Raw genomic sequence first — 25,447 nt, forward strand, 5'->3', positions numbered from 1 at the left:
GAAGCCTCTAGTCCAGACACAGAAGGTGGTTGGTTGTTTCTTATGTTTGAATTATGCAGTAATTGCACATACACAGTGCTCTTATATCCAGAAATCCTTAGTGTGGAAAGTGACGATTGGCATTGGAACAAAGGGACAAATGTTCGGACCAGTGGTGTAACTAGGGTATTTGGAGCCCAGGGCAAGTTAAAAAAAAATGGAGCGCCCCATCAAAGTATTGAGAAAAAGTGGGCGTGGCCACATGGGGCATGGCCACTGAAAATGGGGACGTGTCAACATGACACACCACTGTTTCTCATCACTCTGGGAACATTCCTTTCCATTCCATATGCACCTTAATGCCTCCCAGTAGTAGTGCCGCTCTTGCAATGCCCACTGTAGCAGTGCCCGCAATGTCCCCAGTAGCAATATCCCCAGTAGTGCACCCTTTCACAGTGCCCCAGTAGTTCACCCTTACACAGTGCCCGCAGTAGTGCCCTTATGCAGTGCTTCCAGTAGTGCCACTTATACAGTGCCCCTTATACAATGCCCCCCAATGCAGTGCCACCAGTAGTGGTCCCCTTATGCAGTGCCCCTTATACAGTTCTCCCAGTAGTGGTCCCCCCTATGCAGTGCCCCCCCCTATGCAGTGCCCCCAGTAGTGGCCCCCCTATGCAGTGCCCCCAGTAGTGGTCCCCCCTATGCAGTGCCCCCAGTAGTGGCCCCCCCTATGCAGTGCCCCCAGTAGTGGCCCCCCTATGCAGTGCCCCAAGTAGTGGCCCCCCTATGCAGTGCCCCCAGTAGTGGCCCCCCCTATGCAGTGCCCCCAGTAGTGGCCCCCCTATGCAGTGTCCCAAGTAGTGGCCCCCCTATGCAGTGCTCCTTACATATATAGCACAAAAGACACAAAAAAAACCCCAAAACCAAATACTTACCTGAATCCCCGCTGCCATCTGCTCCTCTGTCCTCCCGCTCGACACTATGGTAGAGACGTCATGACGTCTCTCCCATCACAGGAGCTGGAAGGCGGAGCTAACGAGTGAGCTCCAGCTTTGCTCCGGCCGTGGGTGCAGCAGCCAATGAAAGTCTATCTGACTCTCATTGGCTGCTAAAACAATCACACCGCTGCCGTATAGTATTATCCGGCGCAGGCGGCGGTGTGTTTGTTTTACGGTGTAGTGCGGTCCGAACTACACTGACTGACACCACTGACCTGGACCGCGGCAGTGGCGCCCTGGGCCCCCTGGCTGGGTCCCTGGCTGACCCCCCCCCTAGTTAAGCCACTGGTTAGGGCACTGGCACCATTTATAATGTTTTGGGATGACCAACATTCTGAATGTCACTTCCCATTAGTATAGGACACTTTTGAAGAGTGCGTATTTCATTCAATGTCTAATGTGGTTTTACGGAGATTGGTGGGGAGTGGAGGGTGGGCGTGTTTTATTTGTTTAAAAAAATATTGCTTATTTCACCTAAATTTTCTAGCAGGCTAGAGAGTATGCACACCATTCATTTCTGCCATTTATGACAGCTTAGACATGTGGACCGCATTTACATTGGCAGACTGAGGGCGCTCATAATGTGGATCAATACTTTATTGGGGAACATAACAGACCACAAATTCTGACAGTAGCTTTAGTGCATTAAAATTATTTATCTGTTCACCACAGAAAGAAACAGCTGAAAGAAAAGCAGAAGCACCTCTAAACTGATTCACTGTTATCTAAATATAGCATCAATACAGTTCGGTCCATATATATTTGGACATTGACACATTTGTTGTTATTTATCCATTTACTAAAAAACATACTCAAGTTATAGATATATAATGATTATGGTTGTAAGGAGCAGACTATTAGCTTTAATGTGAGGGTATTCACTTTAAAAATGGAGTAACAGTTTAGGAATTACAGCTGTTGAATATGTGGTACCCTCTTTTTCAAGGAACCAAATGTAATTGGACAATTGACTCGAAAGATGTTCCATGGACAAGTGTGGGCTATTCCTTTATTATTTCTTTATCAATTAAGTAGTAAAAAAGTTTGGAGTTGACATCAAGCGTGGCATTTGCATTTGGAAGCTGTTGAATTGAAAGCACCGTTAACCGCATGTTATGGGTACACAGCAAGTGAAACAGACCATCCATAGGCTGCAAAAACAAAACAAATCCATCAGAGAGATAGCAGGAACCTTAGGAGTGGCCAAATCAGTTTGGTACATTCTGAGAAAAAAAAAGAATGCACTGGTGAACTCGACGGGATGTAGTTATGAGACCAGCGACACAGGAATCCCGGCAAGGGATTTAACATTTGCGTCGAAACACCGACGCCTATGTGAATCTCGACGCCGGAATGGCGACAGGACACCGGACCAATCTTCCTCAGCCGTGGGGTAAGTATACACTTAGCCGGGGATGGGGGGGGTTAGGTTTAGGGACTCTCAGGGGGGATTTAGGGTTAGGCACCCCCCCGGGGAAGGTTAGGCTTAGGCTAGGGGGGTTAGGAGCCCCCCCGGGAGGGTTAGGTTTAGGCACTAACAGGGGGAGGTTAGGGTTAGGCACTAACGGGGGGAGGTTAGGGTTAGGCACTAGGGGGGGGGAGGTTAGGGTTACGAGCCCCTAAGGGAGGGTTAGGGTTAGGGGGGAGATGGGTTAGGAATAGTATACTTACCTGCGCTGTCTGGATTTTGAACCATCAGGATGCTGGCATCGGGATTTGAACCGCCGGCCTGTAGTCCGAACTCGACAACACAAAAAGGCCTGGACATCCACGGAAGACAACATGGTGGATGATCGCAGAATCCTTTCCATGGAAAAGAAAACCCCCTTAACAACATCCAGCCAAGTGAAGAACACTCTCTAGGAGGTAGACATATCATTATCCAAGCCTACCATAGAGAGAAGACTTTACAGGAGCAAATACAGAGGGTTCACCACCAGGTGCAAACCACTAATAAGCCTCATGAATAGAAAGGCCAGATTAGCCTTGCCAAAAAAAAAAAAACACATCTAATAAGCCAGCCCGGTTCTAGAACAACATTCTGTAGGCAGATGGAACTAAGATCAACCTGTACCAGAATGATGGAAAAAAAAAGTATGGAGAAGGCTTGATCCAAAGCATACCACATTATCTGTAAAACACAGTGTAGGCAGAGTGATGGCATGGGCATGCATGGCTTCCAATGGCACCGGGCGGGTTACTAGTGTTTATTGAGGATGTGACAGAAGCACCCAGATGAATTCTTTAGAGTATAGGGATGTACTGTCTACTCATATTCACCAAAATTCAGCAGTTGATTCAAAATTCAAAAGTTGATTGGATGGCGCATCACAGTACAGATGGAGAATGACCAAAAACATTCTGGGAAAGTAGCACAGGAGCTTTTTTTAAGGCAAAGGAGTGAAGAAGTGGAATATTCTGCAATGAGTCAATCATCCCATCTCAACCCGATCGAGCATACATTTTACTTGCTTGAGACAAATCTAAAGGCAGAAAGACCCACGAACAAACAACTGAAGACAGCTGCAGTAAAGCATAATAAAGCTGAATCTCTGTACTTCAATTGCATCTCCATTTTAAGTTCATTGTCGTGGAATACAGAGCCAAAATTAGGAAAATTGTGTCAGTGTCCAAAATTCTACGATCCTAACTGTAATACAAGCTGTAGCCTTAAACTCTATGGGGTATGTTTACTAAAGTGATTTTAGATTCTAGCTATTATCTTCTAGAATGTGCTAGTTAAATGTTAAGTAGAATCTGATTGGTTGTTATGGGCTACATCTCCACTTCTAAAAACTCTCACTTTAGTAAATTTACCCCTAGGTGTACTTGCCTACAATGATTCTGTTCTGTTGACATGCAGCACTGAACTACCTAGTACTGTAATGCACATTGGCGGAGTCTCTTACTTGTGTACATACCAAATGTGTTGGGTCAATCAGGCAACCACAACAGATATTAGCGTTCCCGCTAGGCTGTTTTAGCGGGGCGTGGCACCCTGCCCTCCTTCCGGAGGGCAAAAAGCACCCTGCCCTCCAGAAGGAGGGCAAAAAGCGCCCTGCCCTCACAGCCTGCGGGTGTCGTCTTCACCCACGGGTCGCAGTGTCCCGCGGGTGAAGAAATGTGCAGTGACCCGGTCACCGCCGGAGAATAGACGCCGGGCGTATGCGCCCGGCATCTATTCTCCACGTCTGCAACGCTTGGGGGCTGCCCGGCGTTTCCTTAAGTGCCAGGCACGCCCCCAAGAGTGACGAAAAGGGGACGCGTCTTATAGGCACGCCCCCTTTTCAATGGCCACGCCCCCTTACCGGGCGGGCGCCCGCCTTCAATGCGCGTACAAAGGTGCCCTCTCTGGCTCCAGCCCCCTGCCTGCCGCCGGAGCTGGACTGAACACTAAGATATTCCTACATTCTGGAAAAATACAACTTAAAAAGTAGCATTTTTTGCTGTAATTCACTTATTATGTATTACAAATTATACATGTGTAGTAACAACTTTGAATACTGGTATTGAATATGTATTTGCAATAAATTATCATTTAAGAATTTTGGCCAGTACCTCACTTCTCATCATCCTCCAAATGTTTAAGACAATGCGACCAACTATATTTATTTCACTCATTGTGTCGGCACCATATTCATCTTTGTCAGCAGTAAATCGATTGTCTTTTTTATCCTCTGAACAAAGAATACAAACATGACATGTAAGAAGTAAACATAAACCAAAAGTAATAAAATTATACATTGAAGTTTTTCTCTTTTATGCTCTAATCCCATTTTAAATAAAGCTGAATAATGTTCCACTTTATACACTCAATTTTAAGCAAAAAATAGAACTAAATACATAAATATATACACGCACATACGTACACGTCATACACACATGTAAACATGATATATTATACACGCATATTTGATCTGTAGACGAGACAGACACGCACCAGGAATTCTAGACATTTGCTGGCAAAGCTCAACATTCAGGGCAGATGCTCTCTGTAAGAGATAACCCCAGGAGTGCATTTGGACTTCATATCCCAGCAGAATATCAGGATCATACCTAGGTAAAGGAAACAAATAGTAATGCCATCCAAAGGTGCTCTTTCACAATTGCTAAACATATCAATCTCATCTTAATCATTTTAAATATTTCAATCAGGGGCATATCCAGAACTTTGTGGGTTCCATAGCAAATTTTGAAGGGACCCATGTCCCAATGTTTCTAGAGAGACACCTCTCTGCAGCAGTTGTACATTTTATGTCCCATAATAGTGCCCTAGTTCAGTTTCTGAACCATAATAGTGCTCTAGTTAATGATATGAACCATAATAGTGCTCTAGTTAATGATATGAACCATAATAGTGCTCTAGTTAATGATATGAACCACAATAGTTCTCTAGTTAATGATATGAACCATAATAGTGCTCTAGTTAATGATATGAACCATAGTAGTGCTCTAGTTAATGATATGAACCATAATAGTGCTCTAGTTAATGATATGAACCATAGTAGTGCTCTAGTTAATGATATGAACCATAATATTGCTCTAGTTAATGATATGAACCATAATAGTGCTCTAGTTAATGATATGAACCATAATAGTTCTCTAGTTAATGATATGAACCATAATAGTGCTCTAGTTAATGATATGAACCATAATAGTGCTCTAGTTAATGATATGAACCATAGTAGTGCCCTAGTTAATGATATGAACCATAGTAGTTCTCTAGTTAATGATATGAACCATAATAGTGCTCTAGTTAATGATATGAACCATAATAGTGCTCTAGTTAATGATATGAACCATAGTAGTGCTCTAGTTAATGATATGAACCATAATAGTGCTCTAGTTAATGATATGAACCATAGTAGTGCTCTAGTTAATGATATGAACCATAGTAGTGCTCTAGTTAATGATATGAACCATAGTAGTGCTCTAGGTAATGATATGAACCATAGTAGTGCTCTAGTTAATGATATGAACCATAGTAGTGCTCTAGTTAATGATATGAACCATAGTAGGGCTCTAGATTATTTTATGAACCGTAGTAGTGCCCTAGTTCACAATATGTCACATTGTAGGGCTTGCCAGTAAACATTATGCCACACGGTACCCCCAATTCACAATATGACATAGTGTCCCAAGTTCATATTATGCCATTTTACAGTGTCCACAGTTCCTATCATGCCACATTACAGTGCCCCACCAGTTCATATTATAACACTTTACAAAGAACAGGTCAGATTATGCCACATTACAGCAGTGATCGCGCTTAGCGAAAAAAATTGTGGGTCCCAGGGAGCCCTCTCCTTGAAATATTGGAGTCCTACTCCATTTTTTGGGATCCCATTACATGTTATGGGTGGTGAGGGCAGGCAGCGGTTGGGACAGTGCTGGGGGCAAGTAGCAGTGATTTAGAGAAGGTTAAGGGCAAGGAGCAGTTGGGGTAGAGATGGGGGTAAAGGCATGGAGAAGTTGGGGTAGTGGGGAGTAAGGGCAGGCAGTGCTGGGGGTAAGGGTAGATAACTACTAGTCATAGTAGCAGCCACTCCCCCACTTCTTTTGTTTGCCAAAGGGTAATAGACTCTTCTTGACGCTCGCCGCTCTTCACTGTTAGCAGCAGCCGCGGGAAGTTACCCTCAGCCCTCCCAACACTAAACAGTCACTCACTAACCCAGCAGCACCAAACCCCGACCCACTACCCACTACGACTTACTGGAATCCCCCTGTCAGTGCAGCCACGCCAGAGAACTCGGTCTTCTGCAGCTTCCTGGAAACTGTAGTACGCCATATGCCTGGGCCGTCTTCATGGCGGGTCAGGGTGCCGCATCATATCCTTGTAGCCAGAGGAGCAGCGTGAAGCCATGGCACCTGGAGCAGGTGGGTCCTACACCCCCTCTCCCTAGTATCTACCTACCTATCTATATCCGGGGCTACTGTCTCTGTAGCTAGATTAAGCCTGAAAGAGCAACCGATGCCCATACACGAATATAGCAGCACTCCCTTTACATGAGTTATGGTGCACATCCACTAGCCAATTATACTTTACGATTGCACGATTACGACATCGTAATCGTGTAATCGCTCAGTAATCGTCCGCAAATCGTGCACCAAAATATCAGAAAAACGACCAGCGATGCGTGTTCCCGCTTGTCGTTTCTGACATCAACCATCTTTTGGACATGCTGGTCAGTCTGCCAATAACGACAGATTGCCCAAAGATGCAGGGTGCCTACACTGACCGATGAAATCGTGTAGGAACAGCACAGACTGTGAAATGACTACACGATCATGACATAACCGTGCAGTCGTTTCTGTGTCTGCTAGTGGATGTGCCCCATAAGTGTTCACTCTAGGTCCGGCGCCGGGCAGAACTCCAGACCTAGAGAAAAGGCACATCTGCGTATTACAGCAGTGTCCATACATAACTACTGTATATACCAACAGCCAGTTAATAAATAACGTGCTTCCCCTTTACCACCTGGTAGATTTCTTTTAGTTATCTCCCAAAATGGATTACTGTAGTTTTACTATGTCCTCTTTTTTTTCTTAAGGCCAACCTTGCTATAATGCCAGTTTACATTGTATATTAAGACAGGAGTATTAAGAGAGAGCAATGTAAAAGTAACAAGGGTTCAATGCTACAATTGTGTATTACAGCTGCAGATCAGCGTTATGCTGAGGTACAGTGCATGTCAGCCATAGCCATAACCCTGGTGTCAATGACAACAGCAGCCAGAGCTTCCAATAAACTGGGCAAGAACTGCGACTTCCACAGCAATAGGATGACCATGAACTGCACCACAATTATCATATTGGTACCTCATTAGTGTAGGGAAGTCCTGGGAGCAATGATTACTCCCATCTGCCAGCATTGATGGATATACTGCAGCTGCTGCCCAGTGGCTTCCCTCCCCGCAGAGAGGGATGCTGTGTGGCTGGGGGAAAAGGGGGCGTGGCCTCATGGAAAGGGGTCAGAAATGTGTTGTGAAAGGAGCCATTCCTGTTGCTGCCCCTATCAATTCTGCACAGTCCCCGGCACTCTGTTACTAACTGTGAGGGGGGAAAAATGCCACAAATAACCTCCCCGGCTCCGCCATCTGACAGTGTCCAGACTCTGAGAAGAACTCAGCTACACAGCGCCCTGCCTGTAGTGCCGCTGCATGGCTCCAACTCTGCTTTTTATAGCCTGCAGCTGGGCCAGTAAACATCAGTGTTAATTGACAGCCAGGGATTGGCTGCAGCGGAGTGCGCCCCCAGGGACCCGCCCATTTTGGAAAAGTGAGTCCCCGCTCCTAAAAATAGAGTAAAATATGCGCTATAGCGCGTATTTGCGAACACTGTTACAGTAGCCTTCAATTCAGACTATGTCACACTACAGTGCCCCCTTACACACATCACTCACCGAAAATGGAATGTCACCCTATTCAGGCTGGGCAACGTGCCGGACCCAATTGCTTAGCAGGCAAAACTGGAAATTATTATGCAACTAGTATATATCCTGGGTCCGGGGCTACCTAATCATCTGGGCCCATAGCAATGGCACCGCCTGCACACTACAGCTATGTCCAGCAGCGGCTCCTGCCCTCTTACCTGAGGGGGCTTCTGCTGGCCTGGGTACCGGCACCTGCTCAATGAATCTGGCAGGCATAGGGACCTGCGCATGAGCAGCGGTGACGCCGCGCATGCCTAACACCAGCTTCTCTGGGTTGCATTGTTTGCAGCCCTGAGAAACCCTGTAGGGCTGCCCGAAAGGCAGAGCAGCGTAAGCTTCCACTGGAAGCTGCTCTCTGCTGATAGTAGCCTGGACTGGCAGTCCCAGAGGGAGGATACACATCCCCCTGGCTGCCTGTCTTCAGCGTGACTGGCAAGTGGCACTTCCAATAGGAAGCCACCTCCAGTCAAGTAAAGCCAGTGCAGTCACGGACTGCACTGGCTCACTGAACAGTGGAGGATGATACTGGGGGGGGGCTGCAGCCTCGCAGCCCTTAGGTAAGATCCACCACTGGCTATGTCCATTATTTCAATACTGAGACTGTTGAAAATAAGCCATAGAGGACTAAGAGAAACGCCCACTTCACTTTTACAATGATACATTACTTGTTAATAAAAAGAAAACTTATAACGCACCTTTAAACAAATATTATGGGATGTGCATCACTTAAAATAATAGAACAAAATATAATGAAAGACAATGTTGAACTATAAAATCTAAAAAAAGATGTAGCATGTTTCTTAGGAATCACACAATCAGGATCCAAAGCGCAGAGTATGTGCCATACAAGACGATTCATCTGTATTGTTACATGGGAATCGGTATGTAATGTCGGCTGTCGGGATGCCTCCTGTCAAAATACCGACAGCGGCATCCCGATGACTCGTTTCCCGACAGGGGTCATGTAAGTATACTTACCCTCCCCCCTTCTGTTCCTAAACCTCCCTTCGTGTACCCTAACCCCCCCCCCCCCCCCCCCCCAAGAGTGGTGCCTATTCACTACCGCGATTTCGTCCTGATTTTATAAGCGTTGCACGATGCATTGTGTCGAAATTGTGTAGTATTTAGGTAGGATACTGCTGTTCTATCGTATCGTATGTGCAGCCCATTTTATCTATCGTAATCGTATGCAGAACGTGCGTGAAAAAAGCACCAACTCGTGCGGCCGGGACCGCCAGAGAGTTCAAGGGAAAACGTATGATGAATCGCATCGTAGTGCATCGTACTAGTGTATGGCCAGCATAACCCTAACCTAACCCCCTCCCCTAGGGGTGCCAAACCTTACTCCCCATTAAACCCAACGCTAACCCTGCTATGCTACCTAAACCTAACCCTCGCCCCCTGTGGCTAACAGCTAAGACGCCCCTGACTTACCTGGTTCGGGCTGACATCTATCTGTGTTCCGGTGTCGGGATTAAGATAGGCGTCGGTATTTCGACGCCTATCTTAAGTTCTGTGTCGGACTTCCAGCATCGGGATTCAGACCGGCGGCATCCCGTCCGCTTGTCTGCTAACTACATCCCGTTACGTGTGCCTCCTCCTTTGTTTCTCATGTGCGGTAAAACGGTATAATCAACAAACAGTCAAAAACTAATGCACTCTATCTACACAGATGTGCACATAACCATAGGTCTCATTTCTCTATCAGTATGTAAATTGGGCATACCTCCTGATCAGGTTTAGTAGCTTTTCAAACAGTTCTTTTTCATCAGCAGCATATGTTGTTTGGAAGCCTGTGATGCCAGATCTGGTTAGTAAAGATATTCTGCTATCTGGAAAAACAAATACAATTATATTAAACAGAAAGCATAAATGATATAGCTTCTTTCACAACCCGTTTAATGGGATGCTCAGACATGAGCGCAAAATTAAAAAGCAAGAAACCCACCAGTGATGATAAATGGTTTACTAAATAAATAAGGTAAAATATCAATAAATTGGCAGTGTTTCCACAGAAGTGGTCACCTTCATCAGCAGTTTCTTGACTGATCACAATGGCACCAGTAATTTCTGTTTTGTCACTGTAAGGCAGTGGGAAGTCCGAGGACAGGCAGTAAAAAAGAGCACAGATGGGATCAAATTCAGGATCTGGCTCCAAGTCTCGCCGAGTTCTCGCATGTAACTCCATACACATGAGGGTCAGGTGCTGAACCTAGAGCAAAAAAACAAAAAGACACGTTGTACAACATGCTTGGTCTCAGGCTATGCTTTGCTGGTACATAACTTAAAATAAAGAAATGCTTCAAAAATATAGACTACTGCTAGTATGCTCTTAGCCCCTTCAATGTTGCACCTATTTTGGCAGAAATGATTGAAGCAGTATCCACACAAATGTACCTGTTATAATTAATTTTAAGATATTAAATGCCCTCCCCCATCCCTAGCAGTATTTCTGCAGTGCAAATTGATATGGTCTTGTGATCACTAGACCAGTGGTTTTCTAACTCTGTCCTCAGGGCCCCACACAGGTCACGTTTTCCAGGTCAACCAGCAGGTGCACAGGTGTACTCATTACTCACTGACACATTTTAATAGATCCACAAATGGAGCAATTATCTCACTTGTGAGTCTGTGGAGAGACCTGGAAAACATGCACTGTTTGGGGTCCTGAGGACTGAGTTTGAGAACCTGTGCACTAGAAGAACAACTACTAAGGGGCCATATCAATTGAAAGAAGGATCTCTCCTCGTTGAATTAAGTGTGCCTCTGATTTTATTGAAGAATTGATTGGGAAATAATATCCCATTCCTGGACATCATGGGTTTTCTCTGGTGATCAAACAAAGGTTGGCCCTGACTCTGTGGGTACCGGGATTGGGCAGATAAAGAACTTTTAATACTCTCTTCCCCATTTTCTAGCTTGTTAAAAATGTCTGCAGTGCAATGACATAATTGTGACTCACTAAGCCTCACCCCCCTCTTTGATCCGTGCATCAGCACCTGTCACATCCCGTGCAGTTCCTCTTTCCTGCCAGGAGTGCTGCTCTCTGCTCTGGTCTGTATCGGAGCAGTTTGTTGCGTCAGCAGTGTGTGCCAGAAGCACCAGAGATGAGAGCGACACCCCAGGCTCATGCAAGGCTACTTAGCACAAAACTTACAATAGGACAATTTAGCACAAAACTTACAATAGTACAAACAGGGGATTAGTCGGATTATTTTGATTAGTTAGCAATCATCACACATAGTGGAGTTACCAAATTAGCTTTTTCTGTTTTGCACAGTGCTTCAAAAGCAGTATTAATGACTTGAAGTATTGTGCTCATGTAGTATTTTAATTGTCATACTAAGTGGATAAATAAAAACATTCATCAAACTTGTCTTATAAAAGGATTTTTAGCCAGTGTTTGGCCATCTGGTTTGCCACCATAGAGTAAACTAAAAAAGAAAAACCTGAATGTTTTAGCAGTGCATAAAATGTTGGTACACAGTCACTTTGTCTGTTGATCAGCTTGTGCGATAATTGTGCTATAATCTTTTAATTCCCCACATACATTTTCTGAGTATTAACTCCTGTCTTTATATTTTAATAAATGTAACTTGCATCATTGTGAATATTCCCAGTACAACATTACCTCGTGCAAGGCCTTTGCATCTTGTAGGTTTTGAGCAGTGACTTTAAAGCCGTACGAGTTATTGAGCGAAGGCCCCTCAATCTGAGAAGTATCTTTCTTTACATGAGCCATAGCAGCAAACTGATTCTGGGAGGAATAGGTAGGAATGAATTAAAGAGAAAATGAGTATCAGTTAGATCAGTCCAATCATCATAGAGCGTATTAATAACAGCCAAGCAGCTCTGTCTAGTGTATTTACAGAGGAGTAATACTGGCTGACAACAAGGACAAAGGTTTGAACAAATTATTTCCTGACAGCTAAAATACAGAAGAATGAGGAGTTATGGAGCGTACACACGGTCAGACTTGTCAGATTTGTCAGATGAACGACTGAACGATTAAACGATTTGAACGATGTGAACGATTTTACCAAAGTTTTGAACGATTTGAACGATTTGAACGATTTTTGACTGCATTAAAATGAATGGAATCGTCCAAGTCTGACTGCAAACCCATCAGATGTCAGATATCGTTATCTGACAAACGGGAACGCGCATCGTTGATCGTCCATCGTTCAGGCATGTCAGATATGAACGATTTTCCTTCAGATATGAACGACTGAACGATTTTTAAATCGTTATCGTCCATATCTGAAGGAAAAATCTGATCGTGTGTATGCACCATAAAAGTAATATACTGTATTTCAAGGGGTTTTGCATCTTTTATTCATTTGCTTGTACATGCTTATGGATTATCCTGTAATATTAATTACAGATAACTTTGTGTTGTTGTAGTTTATACCCAACATAAAACTACTCTTTAACACAAAGCTGCTTACATTTTAGATCCAATGCAGAGACCAGGACTGTTTTCTATCCATGGGCAAAATAAAAATCCTGATTATATAAATATAGGGCTGACAGAAGAGCCGACAATTTACCAAATTAGTACATTACTTTTTTTTTTTTTTTAAACAATAATTTTTATTGAGTAATAATTTTAAAAATTTGCCTTTATTGCTTTTTAAACTACTATATAATGAACTTGAGTTTAACAAATAATTGTCAACTCTCCCTGAATGTCAAGGAGTCTCCCTGAAACAGTGCTGATCTCACTGACTCAGTAAAAAGTCCTACAATCTACCTGAGGCTGAGATATATCAAAGCTTCGAGAAATATAAGGTGAGGACGAAGTAGCCTATAGCAACCAACATGCTTCTAGCTACTTTTTATCTAGCACAGTCTATGCAATGACAAAAGCTGATTGGTTGCTATGGGCAACTTCTCCACTCCAACTCTCTTGAAGGTTACATACATATCTCGTCACATGGGTGCAACACAGTGAAGACGTCATCACGCTCTGCCCGCCATGGAAGAAACACATATAGTTTAGATGTACAGAACTATGCGAATGCTGTGAGGCTCATGTACAGTTGGAGTTAATGCTATTGTATGGAACGTCTCTCAGGAGGAGCAGGACAAGCCCCCTTCTGCACCGCATGCATACTGTAGGTGGTGTTTTCACAATCACCCTGTAATGCATTTCCAAAACTAGACAAAGTATGGTTTAACCAAATATATTAACCCAACTGTTAAGGTCCTTGTATCTCTAAAGTGGGTAATACAAAAAAATACAAAAAAGGCTGGATTGCTCTGGGATAACATGGCATCTTTAAGTAAATAACCAAGCTGTGGGGACAGAGAGCAGACCTCTGACTATCACTTTCCTTACATTCCACAGTGATTTTCTTCATATTATTTTTACTAAAGCCAATTCAGATATTAGGATAGATCATGACAACCTTAACATATTATTTCTATAAGTATACCACAGTGATTATAATTATTCTAATGCATAGAGCAAAACGCTTGTCGTTTTAATGAAAATTTTAAGTACCAAAAAACCTGCATATCTGTAACCAGTAATTACCTTCATCTGAGTAGTGAGAAGTACTCTGCGCAGTTTATCAGGGTTTGCGCCTCTTCTCTGACTCATCTTTTGCAATCGTGTTTCTAGGCAAAAATTAAAAATTAGCAGCTTTGAAAGATTAAAAAAAAACAGCAATGGTTTAGAAACTGTACAATATTAATTTCACATTAATAGCCCTTTCTGTTAACGATAGACAGCATTATTGTACTTATTTGTCAATAAGCTACCACTGTTGAGACAAGTAGAACAGTACATAGTTGCCCTCCTTTGTGACTTCCACTGTTACTGGGCTGCAACCAAATTAATTTTGGCTGATGATCCGCTTTGAAAGTTGGGGGTATATTTACTAAGAAGTGGAGATGTTGCCCATAGCAACCAATCAGATTCTAGCTGTCATCTTCTAGAAGGGGCTAGATAAATGTGAAGTAGAATCTGATTGGTTGCTATGGGCAACATCTCCAGTTCTAAAAACTCACACGAGTAAATATATCCCTTGATCAGCAGGGACCAGCACTACTGTACAGGAGACAGATGGTCTGGGTTCTCATATGACAGAAATGCTATACTTTATACATAGGGATCAGGCACTTTAGACAAACTCATATGTAAATATGCAGTATAAATGTGTGTACACACATATCTATGTTCACATATAAAAATGATGGAACTGGATGGAGACTTGTTCTTCTATTTTGAAGTATGGATGGAGTATTATGTAACCAACAATCGTATGTAGTAACATACCTGAAAATAAGGGGGAAAGCCGTGTCATATCAGGAGATGCATCTTCAGTCCTCCTTTCTGCAACAGGGGTACTATGTAGGCACCCATGTTTGGATTTGTGTTTCTTCTGTTTAAATGGTGGAGGGGAAGGTGTTGATAACTCTCTAACATCACTTTTTACATTCCTCCCCGACTTCTTGCTGTCATCTGCCAAGCCGATTTCAGGTGATGATAATTTATGATCCAGAGTTACAACGTTCTGCCAAGGTGTCAAAACTGGAGATTCTGGAGAAACACAGTTGTCAGACAATTCGTTTTCATTAGTCCTATAACTCAATTCCATTACAGCTTCACCAGGTATTACGCCAACTCCCCCTTCTACCTCTACACAGTCTGAAACATGGAGTGATGGAGGAGGGCTGGCTATATGGATCATTACATTCTTCTCATTTGTCGGCTGATCTTCTAAACTTGCCGGTTGCGCCAATAAAATCTGTATTTCCTTTGGAGGCAAGCTGTTGCAACCACTGGGCACAGCAGCAGTCTTGATATTCTTCTCATCATTTGTGTCTTCAATTAATGGACATTTTTCTGATGTCTTAGAGGACTCATAGAGTTCTTTGGCCTGAACCCATAGTTGGACTCTCTGAGGATCAGGTGCACTTCTACAGGGCATGATCACCACCTTCTTATCATCAGCAGGATTCAGCTTAGTTTTCTCTTGTTCCATGACCAGTCTGGTCATTCGAGTGGGAGATACTGGCCTTGGGTTTTGTGTCATTGCTGAAAAAGCAGTTTTCCATAGCCTCAGTCCTTCCATTAAAAAATCCCCTTCAAACTCAGGAAGATTATTTGCAAGTTTTGTCTCAACTGTGAGAATTCTTCCTCCGATCTCTCTGTGCAAAAAAAAAGGAAATTCATTTAAAATACTGACCTGAGCAGACTATTATAAGCAATCTTCAAATCATACTTGTCAAAGATGGTGCTATGAAAGCATGTACCCAAATAGATCATTAGACCATTGAGTGCAATAGGAGAGGAGATTGGCTGATACTGTGTACTTATGCGTTATGTTAGAACAATCACAGCTACACCGGGTTACACAGGAAGCCAGAGTTAGAAAGTGTAAAAGCATTGTGCTCTCCAAAAGTAGAAAAAAGTGAGATGAGGCTCCTATCAAACTGATGCAGGTAATAATTTCTGATGCATATCAGTCACCCAGGTGCCTTCGTAATTATAAACAATAGTATCAAGGGCAATAATATCAAAATAGAATTCCCATGCCAAGCTCGCATCTCACCACCTGCTAGTACCTATAAAGCCGATGTTTCAGAACGATTTAACGTCCTTTCCTCAAGGCTGCGGGGATGGGGAGGCTATATGAGGAAGGGGGAGTTTCAGCTTATTAACCATTATAGCGCTTACTCTTCGGCCTCTCCCTCATAAGACAGCGTCAGCGTTCCCCAGATGAGATGAAAGAGGAATAGAATATAATACACTCACCCAATCCGTGAAATACACAAAGAAATGAAGGACCATCAGGGGCCCCTGATGATAGCATAGATTAAGGCAGAAACGGACGCCATCTGGTGGACATAATAAATGTCTATTGCTGGATTAAAAGGTCCCTCTATATATTTTTTTATATATATATATATATATATATATATATATATATATATATATATATATACACACACACACATATATACACATACACATATATATATATATATATATATATATATATACACATACACATACATATATACATACATACACACACACATATACATACACACATATACATACACACAGTACTGGTCAAAAATCTGAGCACACACCCTGAAATCGAAAAGAAGCTTGTTTATCGTACATTCTGCTACTTGTATATGAATGGAGTATGATAAAAATGACAAAATATATTATTTCCGTAACGGAAAATCAACAGAAATGTGTCAAAAAATTTGTATACTATAATAATGGCCACAGTAGCCGTGCCGCTTATACTCATAAAAAATGCCCACGGTAGCGGTGCCACTTATACAGTATACATAATAAATGCCCACGTTGTATAGACACATAATAATGCAACACACATGCAGTATACACACACAGTACATATACAGTACACACACCATTCGTACAGTACGTACAGCTGTGCGTCGGGCTATTGAACGAAAGTCAAAAACCGGTCAAAATGTTACAAGAAAACTAACTGGTCGTCCAAAAACAACAACTGTTCGTGAGGACAACTTCATTGTGACTACTAGCAAGCGTAACAGATGTTTTAACCGCTCCGGAAATAGGAAGGGAGTTGTGGAAAAGTCGTTCCCAGCCTGTGTCCAATAGGACGGTGGCCAGGCACTTGCAGGAATATGGCCTTAGTGGTACGGTTGCGGTAAGAAAACCACTGCGACATGCTACAAACAAGGTACACATGGGCTGAGCAGCATAAGGATTGGACTGAGGAACAGTGGAAGAGGTTGCTTTGGATCGACAAATCGAAATTTTTACTTTTTGGCTCGCATCGCCGGGCTTTTGTGCCTCGTCGTCCAGGTGAGCGCTTTCTCCAGACTATGTAGCGCCAACATTTAAGCATGGAGGAGGAAATGTGATGGTTTGGGGATGTTTCGCGAGCAACCAAGTTGGTGACTTAAGTCAGAATCGACGGAATAATGGATCAAAAGGTGTACCACAACATATTAGTGCGTTATGCGATTCCCTCCGGAAGGGGACTTGTGGGTCAGAACTTCATTTTTCAACAAGATAACGATCTAAAACATACGTCCAAGTTATGTACTAATTATTTGTAAAAGAAACAAGATGCTCAAGTCGTAACAAAAATGGAATGGCCACCTCAATCCCAGATGTTTCACCCATCGAGCTTTTGTGGGAAGAACTAGACAGGGAAGTCCGAAAACAGATGCCTACCAACACTGAGGTCCTCTGGGAGGCTCTTCAAAGCTGCTGGAGTCGAATGGATTGCCAAAAGCTGGAAAAATTAGTAAATAGGATGCCAAGGATATGCAAAGTGCTTATCAAAGCTAAGGGTCGTCACTTCAATGAAAGCAGACTACCAAAAATTACCAAAATAAACTTGCCCAAAAGTCAAAACAAGTTTTTTTTTGTTTCCTTATTGTTCAAACAGTTGTTTATTTTGTAAACAAATCCAATAAAACAGGTTTTATTTCGTTACTGTGCAGTTAAATCGAAAATTCCTTAAAAAATACTGGTGTGCTCAGACTTTTGACAAGTACTGTATATATATACACACACACATATACACTACCGTTCAAAAGTTTGGGGTCACCCAGACAATTTTGTGTTTTACATGAAAACTGACTTTTATTTATCAAATGAGTTGCAAAATGAATAGAACATATAGTCAAGACATTGGCAAGGTTAGAAATAATGATTTTTATTTGAAATAATAATTTTGGCCTTCAAACTTTGCTTTCGTCAAAGAATGCTCCTTTTGCAGCAATTACAGCATTGCAGACCTTTGGCATTCTAGCAGTTAATTTGTTGAGGTAATCTGAAGAAATTTCACCCCACGCTTCCTGGAGCACCTCCCACAAGTTGGATAGGCTTGATGGGCACTTCTTGCGTACCATACGGTCAAGATGCTCCCACAACAGCTCAATGGGGTTGAGATCTGGTGACTGCGCTGGCCACTCCATTACAGACAGAATACCAGCTTCCTGCTTCTTCCCTAAATAGTTCTTGCATAATTTGGTGGTGTGCTTTGGGTCATTGTCCTGTTGGGAGGAAATTGGCTCCAATCAAGCGCTGTCCACAGGGTATGGCATGGCGTTGCAAAATGGAGTGATAACCTTCCTTATTCAAAATCCCTTTTACCTTGTACAAATCTCCCACTTTACCAGCACCAAAGCAGCCCCAGACCATCACATTACCTCCACCATGCTTGACAGATGGCATCAGGCACTCTTTCAGCATCTTTTCACTTGTTCTGCGTTTCACAAATGTTCTTCTGTGTGATCCAAACACCTCAAACTTCGATTCATCTGTCCATAACACTTTTTTCCAATCTTCCTCTGTCCAATGTCTGTGTTCTTTTGCCCATATTAATCTTTTCCTTTTAATGGCCAGTCTCAGGCAGGGATGTATCTAGGCGTTTGAGTGCCCCTGGCAAATTGAGGGACTGGCAAACCCCCCCCCCATATTTGAAATAGGGAAGGTGCACATAGCAAAAAGAGACGTGGTCTTGTGGAGAAGGGGCGTGCACACACACACACATATATATATATATATACACACACATATATATATATATATATATACACACAAACACACATATACACACACACACATATAATATACATATATATATATATATATATATACATATATACACATACACATACACACACACACACACACACACACACACACACACACACATATATATTTATATATACACACTCATACACATACACCATTCTTGTATAACATAAATGTAATATTATTACCCTCCTAAAAGCCATCCCCGGGCATTGGAGGTGCTGCAGTGCACAGCATACACTGTTACAGGCACCAGTGTCCGTCACCGCACAGCACTACAGATATCAAACTCAAATGAAACTACAGCTCCCAACAGCCCTTGCTGCCAGAAGCTTCCGGCAGCAAGGGCTGCTGGGAGCTGTAGTTTATTTGCAGTTCCTTCACTCTGTGTAGCGTGCTGCCGGACACCGGCGCTGGTAACAGTGGCTCCTGCCTGTGATTCTCCGGGCAGCGGAGGTGCAAAAACTAGTAAGTGCTTCTATTCCCTGGCCGTGGATAGCATCGCCGGGCGGCATCCCTTCTTGGCTGGCGCCCCTGGCGAATGCCATCCCGGACAATGCGTATATACGCCCCTGGTCTCAGGTATGGCTTTTTCTTTGCCACTCTGCCTAGAAGGCCAGCCAAGCTAAAACTCTAGATGTTGACACTGGCGTTTTGCGGGTACCATTTAATGAAGCTGCCAATTGAGGACCTGTGAGGCATCTATTTCTCAAACTAGAGACTCTAATGTACTTGTCTTCTTGCACAGTTGTGCATCACAGGGCCTCCCACTTCTCTTTCTACTCTTGTTAGAGACTGTTTGTGCTGTTCTCTGAAGGGAGTAGTACACACCGTTGTAGGAAATGTTCTGTTTCTTGGCAATTTCTCGCATGGAATACCCTTCATTTCTAAGAACAAGAATAGACTGTCGAGTTTCACATGAAAGTTCTCTTTTTCTGGCCATTTGGAGAGTATAATCGAACCCACAAATGTGATGCTCCAGATTCTCAACTAGCTCAAAGGAAGGCCAGTTTTATAGCTTCTCTAACGAGCAAACCCGTTTTCAGCTGTGCTAACATAATTGCACAAGGGTTATCAAGGGTTTTGTAATCATCCATTAGTCTTCTAACGTGCTTAGCAAACACAATGTACCATTAGAACACTGGAGTGATGGTTGCTGGAAATGGGCCTCTATACTCCTATGTAGATATTCCTTTAAAAACCAGATGTTTGCAGCTAGTATAGTCATTTACCACATTAATAATGTATAGAGTGTATTTCTGATTAATTTAATGTTATCCTCATTGAAAAAAAAATTATTTTCTTTAAAAAATAAGGAAATTTCTAAGTGACCCCAAACTTTTGAACGGTAGTATATATATAATTTTTATAATGGTAAAGGTGCGGCACTCCAAGTAAATAATCAATAGGCTCTCAGACGGCAGGTGTAGTCAATGTTTCAATGCCTATTGATTATCAGCTTGGAGTGCTGCACCTTTACCATTCTATACTTTTCTTTGTGGAGGCATCCAGCTAAGTATATTTTCGTCCTACGTGGAGTGCCGGACACTCTGTCTAATAAAAAAAAATAAAAATTATATATATATATATACATATACACATACATATATATATATACATACACACACACACACACACACACACACACACACACATATATATATACATACACTGACGAAATGCAGCAACTTGAAGTGGCATCAATTCCACAAGTGGACGTAAGACGTCTGGAGAGATGTTGACCCGTGCCATCTGAATAGCTTCCCCCAGTTTCCTGATATTTATAAGTGCAGGATCAATGGTTCGAATGGGCCTCTCTACCACATCCCATAAATGATCGATTGGGTTCTTGTTGGGCGAACATGGTCGCCACACCATTCGTTGGAACTCTAAAGAATGCTCCTCAAGCGAATTCTGGACAACTTAGACCAATGACACAGCACATTATCCTGCTGGAATATTCCCTCATTGTGGGGGTAAATGAAGTCCATGAAGGGCTGCAAATGGTCATCAAGCAATGCAGTGTAGTAGTTACTGGTAAATGACGAGTTCAGGAGGACCAGTGGACCCAACGCATGCAATGTGAATCCATTATGGAACCACCATCAGCCTGCACGGTGCCTTGTTGACAAATGGAGTCCATACCACACTGAACCCTGCCATCTGAACTACAGCACTAATTCTGTAAATTCAACTTAGCACATACATAGGATAACCATGTACATCAATATCTACTTCTACCTGGTAGAATAATATTATCTTTATATTTTTAATGCAGCCACTAAGTCGGTTGTATAGCTGAATTGTAGACACCAATGCTTTAGTATGGACGGCTTTGTTTATACACAGTGTTATTTGCATTCAAATAAAATGATGTACAAATAAATGCACTATTGTTACATTGACGGTTAGCCGTTATATATAAAAATGTCTAGATAATAATCTTTAATATAATAAGTTGACAAGTTGCGCCTGACAGTAGTTAGCGTGAATAGATGACACCCTCTAATGTGTCCCACGTGTGTAATCGGTTCACTCTGAATATAGATATAGTATATGTAAACATAGGACAAATAAACAAAATTAATTATAAGGTTTTTTTACTCATATATAGTGCAGGATAGATACACTCCAATTGAGTGTATAATGTAAATTTGAGGTATGCAAAAAAAAAAAAAAACACAACAAATTTAAGTACATAAGAATGGCATTTTTAACTACATCCCATTGAAAATTGTAAGAGTATTAGAGCAATGCCAGTACTCCGACTTGTTTTTAGGAACACTCAAGTAATGACTCTAAATGGTTAAATTATGACAACAGTCCTAATTACATGGGGACCATCCCTTACTCCTATTTAAAAGGCAAGTGGAAGGAAGCCACTATATGTCCCTGACGAAGGTGTCAGGAGCACTGAAACGCGTAGCTTTATTTTAGGACATTTGAAACAAGACATCACCAGCTCCAGAGAACCACTGCTTACACAAGACTTCGTATCCATTTGTTTATACTCTGACGGCCTGTGTACAAAGTACAAACGAGTGTTGAGATTTTTCCTGAAGGTCACACCTGCAAAATCTATACTTAGCCTGTTCCAATGTGGAGGCCGGCCGGCCCTTCCATCTGAGCACACGCGGCTCACAGGTTTGCGACTCCTGAGTCCACTCAGCACAAGGGACTCCTTTGTCTACGGGACACCACTGCTATCTGGTCCCGATCAGACAATTGCTACTTACCGGTAAGCCTGCTTTTATCATTAGACGCCCAGATCACTTCAGCACGGTGTTAAGTACCAAATGCTATTGACATTACCTCACCACTTTGTTCCAGAATAAGCTTCTGATCCTAATAAATAGCGAGTGGTCTGTCTGCACTGGTTTGACGCATCATACAAACCAGACCGGTAACATATATTGAAACATTGTCGCTGAAACTCTGCTACATTATTCCAAAATACCTCAATAGATAATTGCCGATTTCCTATATGTTTACAGTGGACTTTGTGTCACAGGACTTACTATTTTCTGATTGATTTATGATCGCTAGAATTATAGAATTGTGGGCCCGTTTCAGACCTGTTCGCTAGCAAGCACTCGCTCATAGCTAGCGATGTTTTGCAATGTGCGCATGCATATGCATCGCAGTGCGGGAACTAATCGAGTGATCGGGAAGCATATGCTCGCCCAGCATAGGCAGACCAGCTGAATGAATGACAGGTCAAGCCATTTGTGGGTGGTAACAGGGGCAGGCCACTAGAAACGGGGAAGTGGAGGTGCAAACGCAGACGTGCCTGAGCATCTTAACACCATTTCAGAGGCGTGCACAATTAACAGGCAGAGTCATAGTACACGCCACCTTGTTGAATTATACGCTGAAGTGCTTGCGGTAGGGTATAGTCAACCTCAAGCGCTGCGTTTGCTTCCAATGGTACCCGATGTACCGATGGTTGCATACACTTCCTGGAGGTCATGTGCGCTAGTGGGGGTCTTAAGACAGGCTGGTAGCCGTCTGCATACACAGGGTGATCGCACGCCAAGACATAGTGGGCGTGCTTATGGCTTGCTGTGCGATCGCCTGCCTTGCTGTCACTTAGCCGAATTTGCATACTCTGGGTGTGAGAGTATGCATCTAGCGGGCCCTGTGATCCTTACAATTTTATATGTGTGTAGAACATTGCTGTATTAGTGAGTCATATGGATTTTATTTATATTTATTTGTTTTATTTAAATTAAAGGATGTATTACTTATAATCTTATTAGATTTGTTGGCTCTTAACATTTTGAGTGCACAGTCTGCAAATTTTTCAAACCCTACCAGCAGCCCGAAACAACTGGTACTGTGACTCATCGGACCATGCCACATGTTGTCAATCCTCCATGGTGCAATTAGCAACATAACAAGCCCAGGTGAGGCACTGCATCCGGTGTCGTAGTGTTAACAGGGGCACCTTGGTTGGTCTTGTGTTCCCATATCCCATGGAATCTAAAGAACGCTGTACTAACGTGCTGCATATGTGTCTGGTACCTCCTACATTGAATGGCCTCCTACATTAAATGTTGATGTGATTTGAGCCAGTGTCGCTTATCCGCTACCACAGAAAATTCCACTGGTCACCATCATTAAGCAGCCATGGGTTGCACTGCCCACGTTGGGCGGACAGCGCGACCCATGGGTACTTAATGATAGGAATGTTGAATGTCAGCACAGCTTCAGAAATGGAATGTCCCATCGGTCAAGCACCCACTATCATGACATGTTCGAACTCCGATAATACACATCACCTTGCCATGAGTAGCCTAGCTATTGTTCTAACTGAGTCACGAGAGGTCAGATTACAATTTTAGGCATTACACACACACACACACACACACACACACAAATACAGATATGTCCAGATGCAAATCAGTAACATGCAGTGAGGAAAATGGCTGGGGCGGCAATGGCAATTATCCGAGGAAGATTTACAGATACATATATGTACCCGAGGGTTCATGTGGGCATTATACGCCCCCTTTTCTTTGGCCATGCCCCCTATTCAGGCGCGGAGAAGTGCCCTAAGCTCTAAAGCTGGCCACACATCTAAAGATTATCTGTCCAACCAGCCAACTTGTTGATTGGTTGGAATGAAAATCTGGTAATGTTTGGGAGTAACTGATGATCAGCAATTTGCTCCTAAATGCCAGAAAACAGATGAAAATGGACGTCAGACAAGTTTGTTAAATGTTTGATCTAAACAATTTGTTCAAACAACAGTTTTTGTCCATTTTCCGGAGTTTGGGAGCAAATTGCTGATTGTCAGTTACTCCCATTCCTTACCAGATTTTCATTCCAACCAATCAACAAGTTGGCTGGTTGGATGTAAGTTGGTCTAGTGTGTGGCCAGCTTTAGTCCGGCGCCCTGCCTGCTGCCAGACCTAGAGTGAACACTACCCAAGTATGACAGAAAGGGCTCTGCCTCATCTGACCGCACATCACTGACGCATATACATACAGTGGTAATACAACAGATGAAAGATTTGACAAAAATGGAAAAATGGAGGAGGCAGAGAGGAGATTGGAATGGTAAAAATGACAATAGAATGACAGTAGAGTATATGAGACACTATGGGCTAAATGTAATAGCCTGTGAGCCGGTGCCACTGCGGGAATACACGCGAATATGCAAGTATTTTTAAAGCAGCAAGCATGTTAAAGGCTAAACTAGCTTGGCTTAGCCTTTAACATTACTGCATAGTTAGCTGGTTAAAGTGGATAGGACAGCTATGCATTGGACATGAGAGAAGACCGACAGAGGACAGAAGTAGGAGCCGCAGGTGTGCAGAGATCTAGGTTAGTGGTAATGCTCTGTACCTGTGACGGATGGGTGTGTGGTGGAGCCTGTGCTATTCAGTGCTATAGGCCATCAGGATGGCGAGCTTGGAGGGAGATCTTTGAAGAAAAAAACTATAGCAAATCACAAATATTTTGTCAGGGCTGGATGCAGGGTGGCAGTTCAGTTAAGATGAGAAGCCGGAGTTGAAGAGGTCACTGAGTCTTGGCCTGGTGCAGCCAGGAGAGGATAGTTAGCAGATATTAATGGACGACTGAACGATAACATCGTTATCGTTCACTTGTCCATTAATCGTGCATGAATTGGGCACTAAAATGGCAGAAACGACCAGCGATGCGCGCTCCCGCTGGTCGTTTCCGACATCAACCATCGCCCAAACATGCCGGTCAATCTGCCGATAACGACAGATTGACCATGCTCGGGGATGATGGAGGGTGCCTACACTGAACAACTAATTGTTCATTATAGGCACTGCAGGGGATGGGGAACGACAGTACGATTACGATGTCGTAATCCTACTGTCGTTGCCTCATCTGCTAGTGGATATGTGCGGCTTAAGGAGTTGGTGGACCAGTTTGCCAGGAAGGTTAAGTAAAGAGTACGGGTTCCCAGGGAATTTATAGTGTCGAAACTGTAACAGC

The 25,447-nt window shown here is 43.0% G+C and overlaps 1 protein-coding gene across 1 annotated transcript in view; it reads right to left on the reverse strand.

The window, feature by feature from the left end:
* The window catches only part of REV3L (REV3 like, DNA directed polymerase zeta catalytic subunit), a 220,933-nt gene that overhangs the window by 53,041 nt on the left and 142,445 nt on the right, over positions 1-25,447 (reverse strand). Inside the window, exons 14-20 of the mRNA XM_088460488.1 lie at positions 14,693-15,567; positions 13,949-14,031; positions 12,041-12,166; positions 10,435-10,621; positions 10,136-10,241; positions 4,918-5,033; positions 4,536-4,654 (exon numbers count right to left, since the gene is read on the reverse strand). Coding sequence (XP_088316614.1) covers positions 4,536-4,654; positions 4,918-5,033; positions 10,136-10,241; positions 10,435-10,621; positions 12,041-12,166; positions 13,949-14,031; positions 14,693-15,567 — 1,612 coding nt within the window. The remainder of the gene's footprint in view (positions 1-4,535; positions 4,655-4,917; positions 5,034-10,135; positions 10,242-10,434; positions 10,622-12,040; positions 12,167-13,948; positions 14,032-14,692; positions 15,568-25,447) is intronic.

The sequence above is a fragment of the Taudactylus pleione genome, unplaced genomic scaffold (genome assembly GCF_031769625.1).
Source record: "Taudactylus pleione unplaced genomic scaffold, aTauple2 ptg000046l, whole genome shotgun sequence".
NCBI lineage: Eukaryota > Metazoa > Chordata > Amphibia > Anura > Myobatrachidae > Taudactylus > Taudactylus pleione.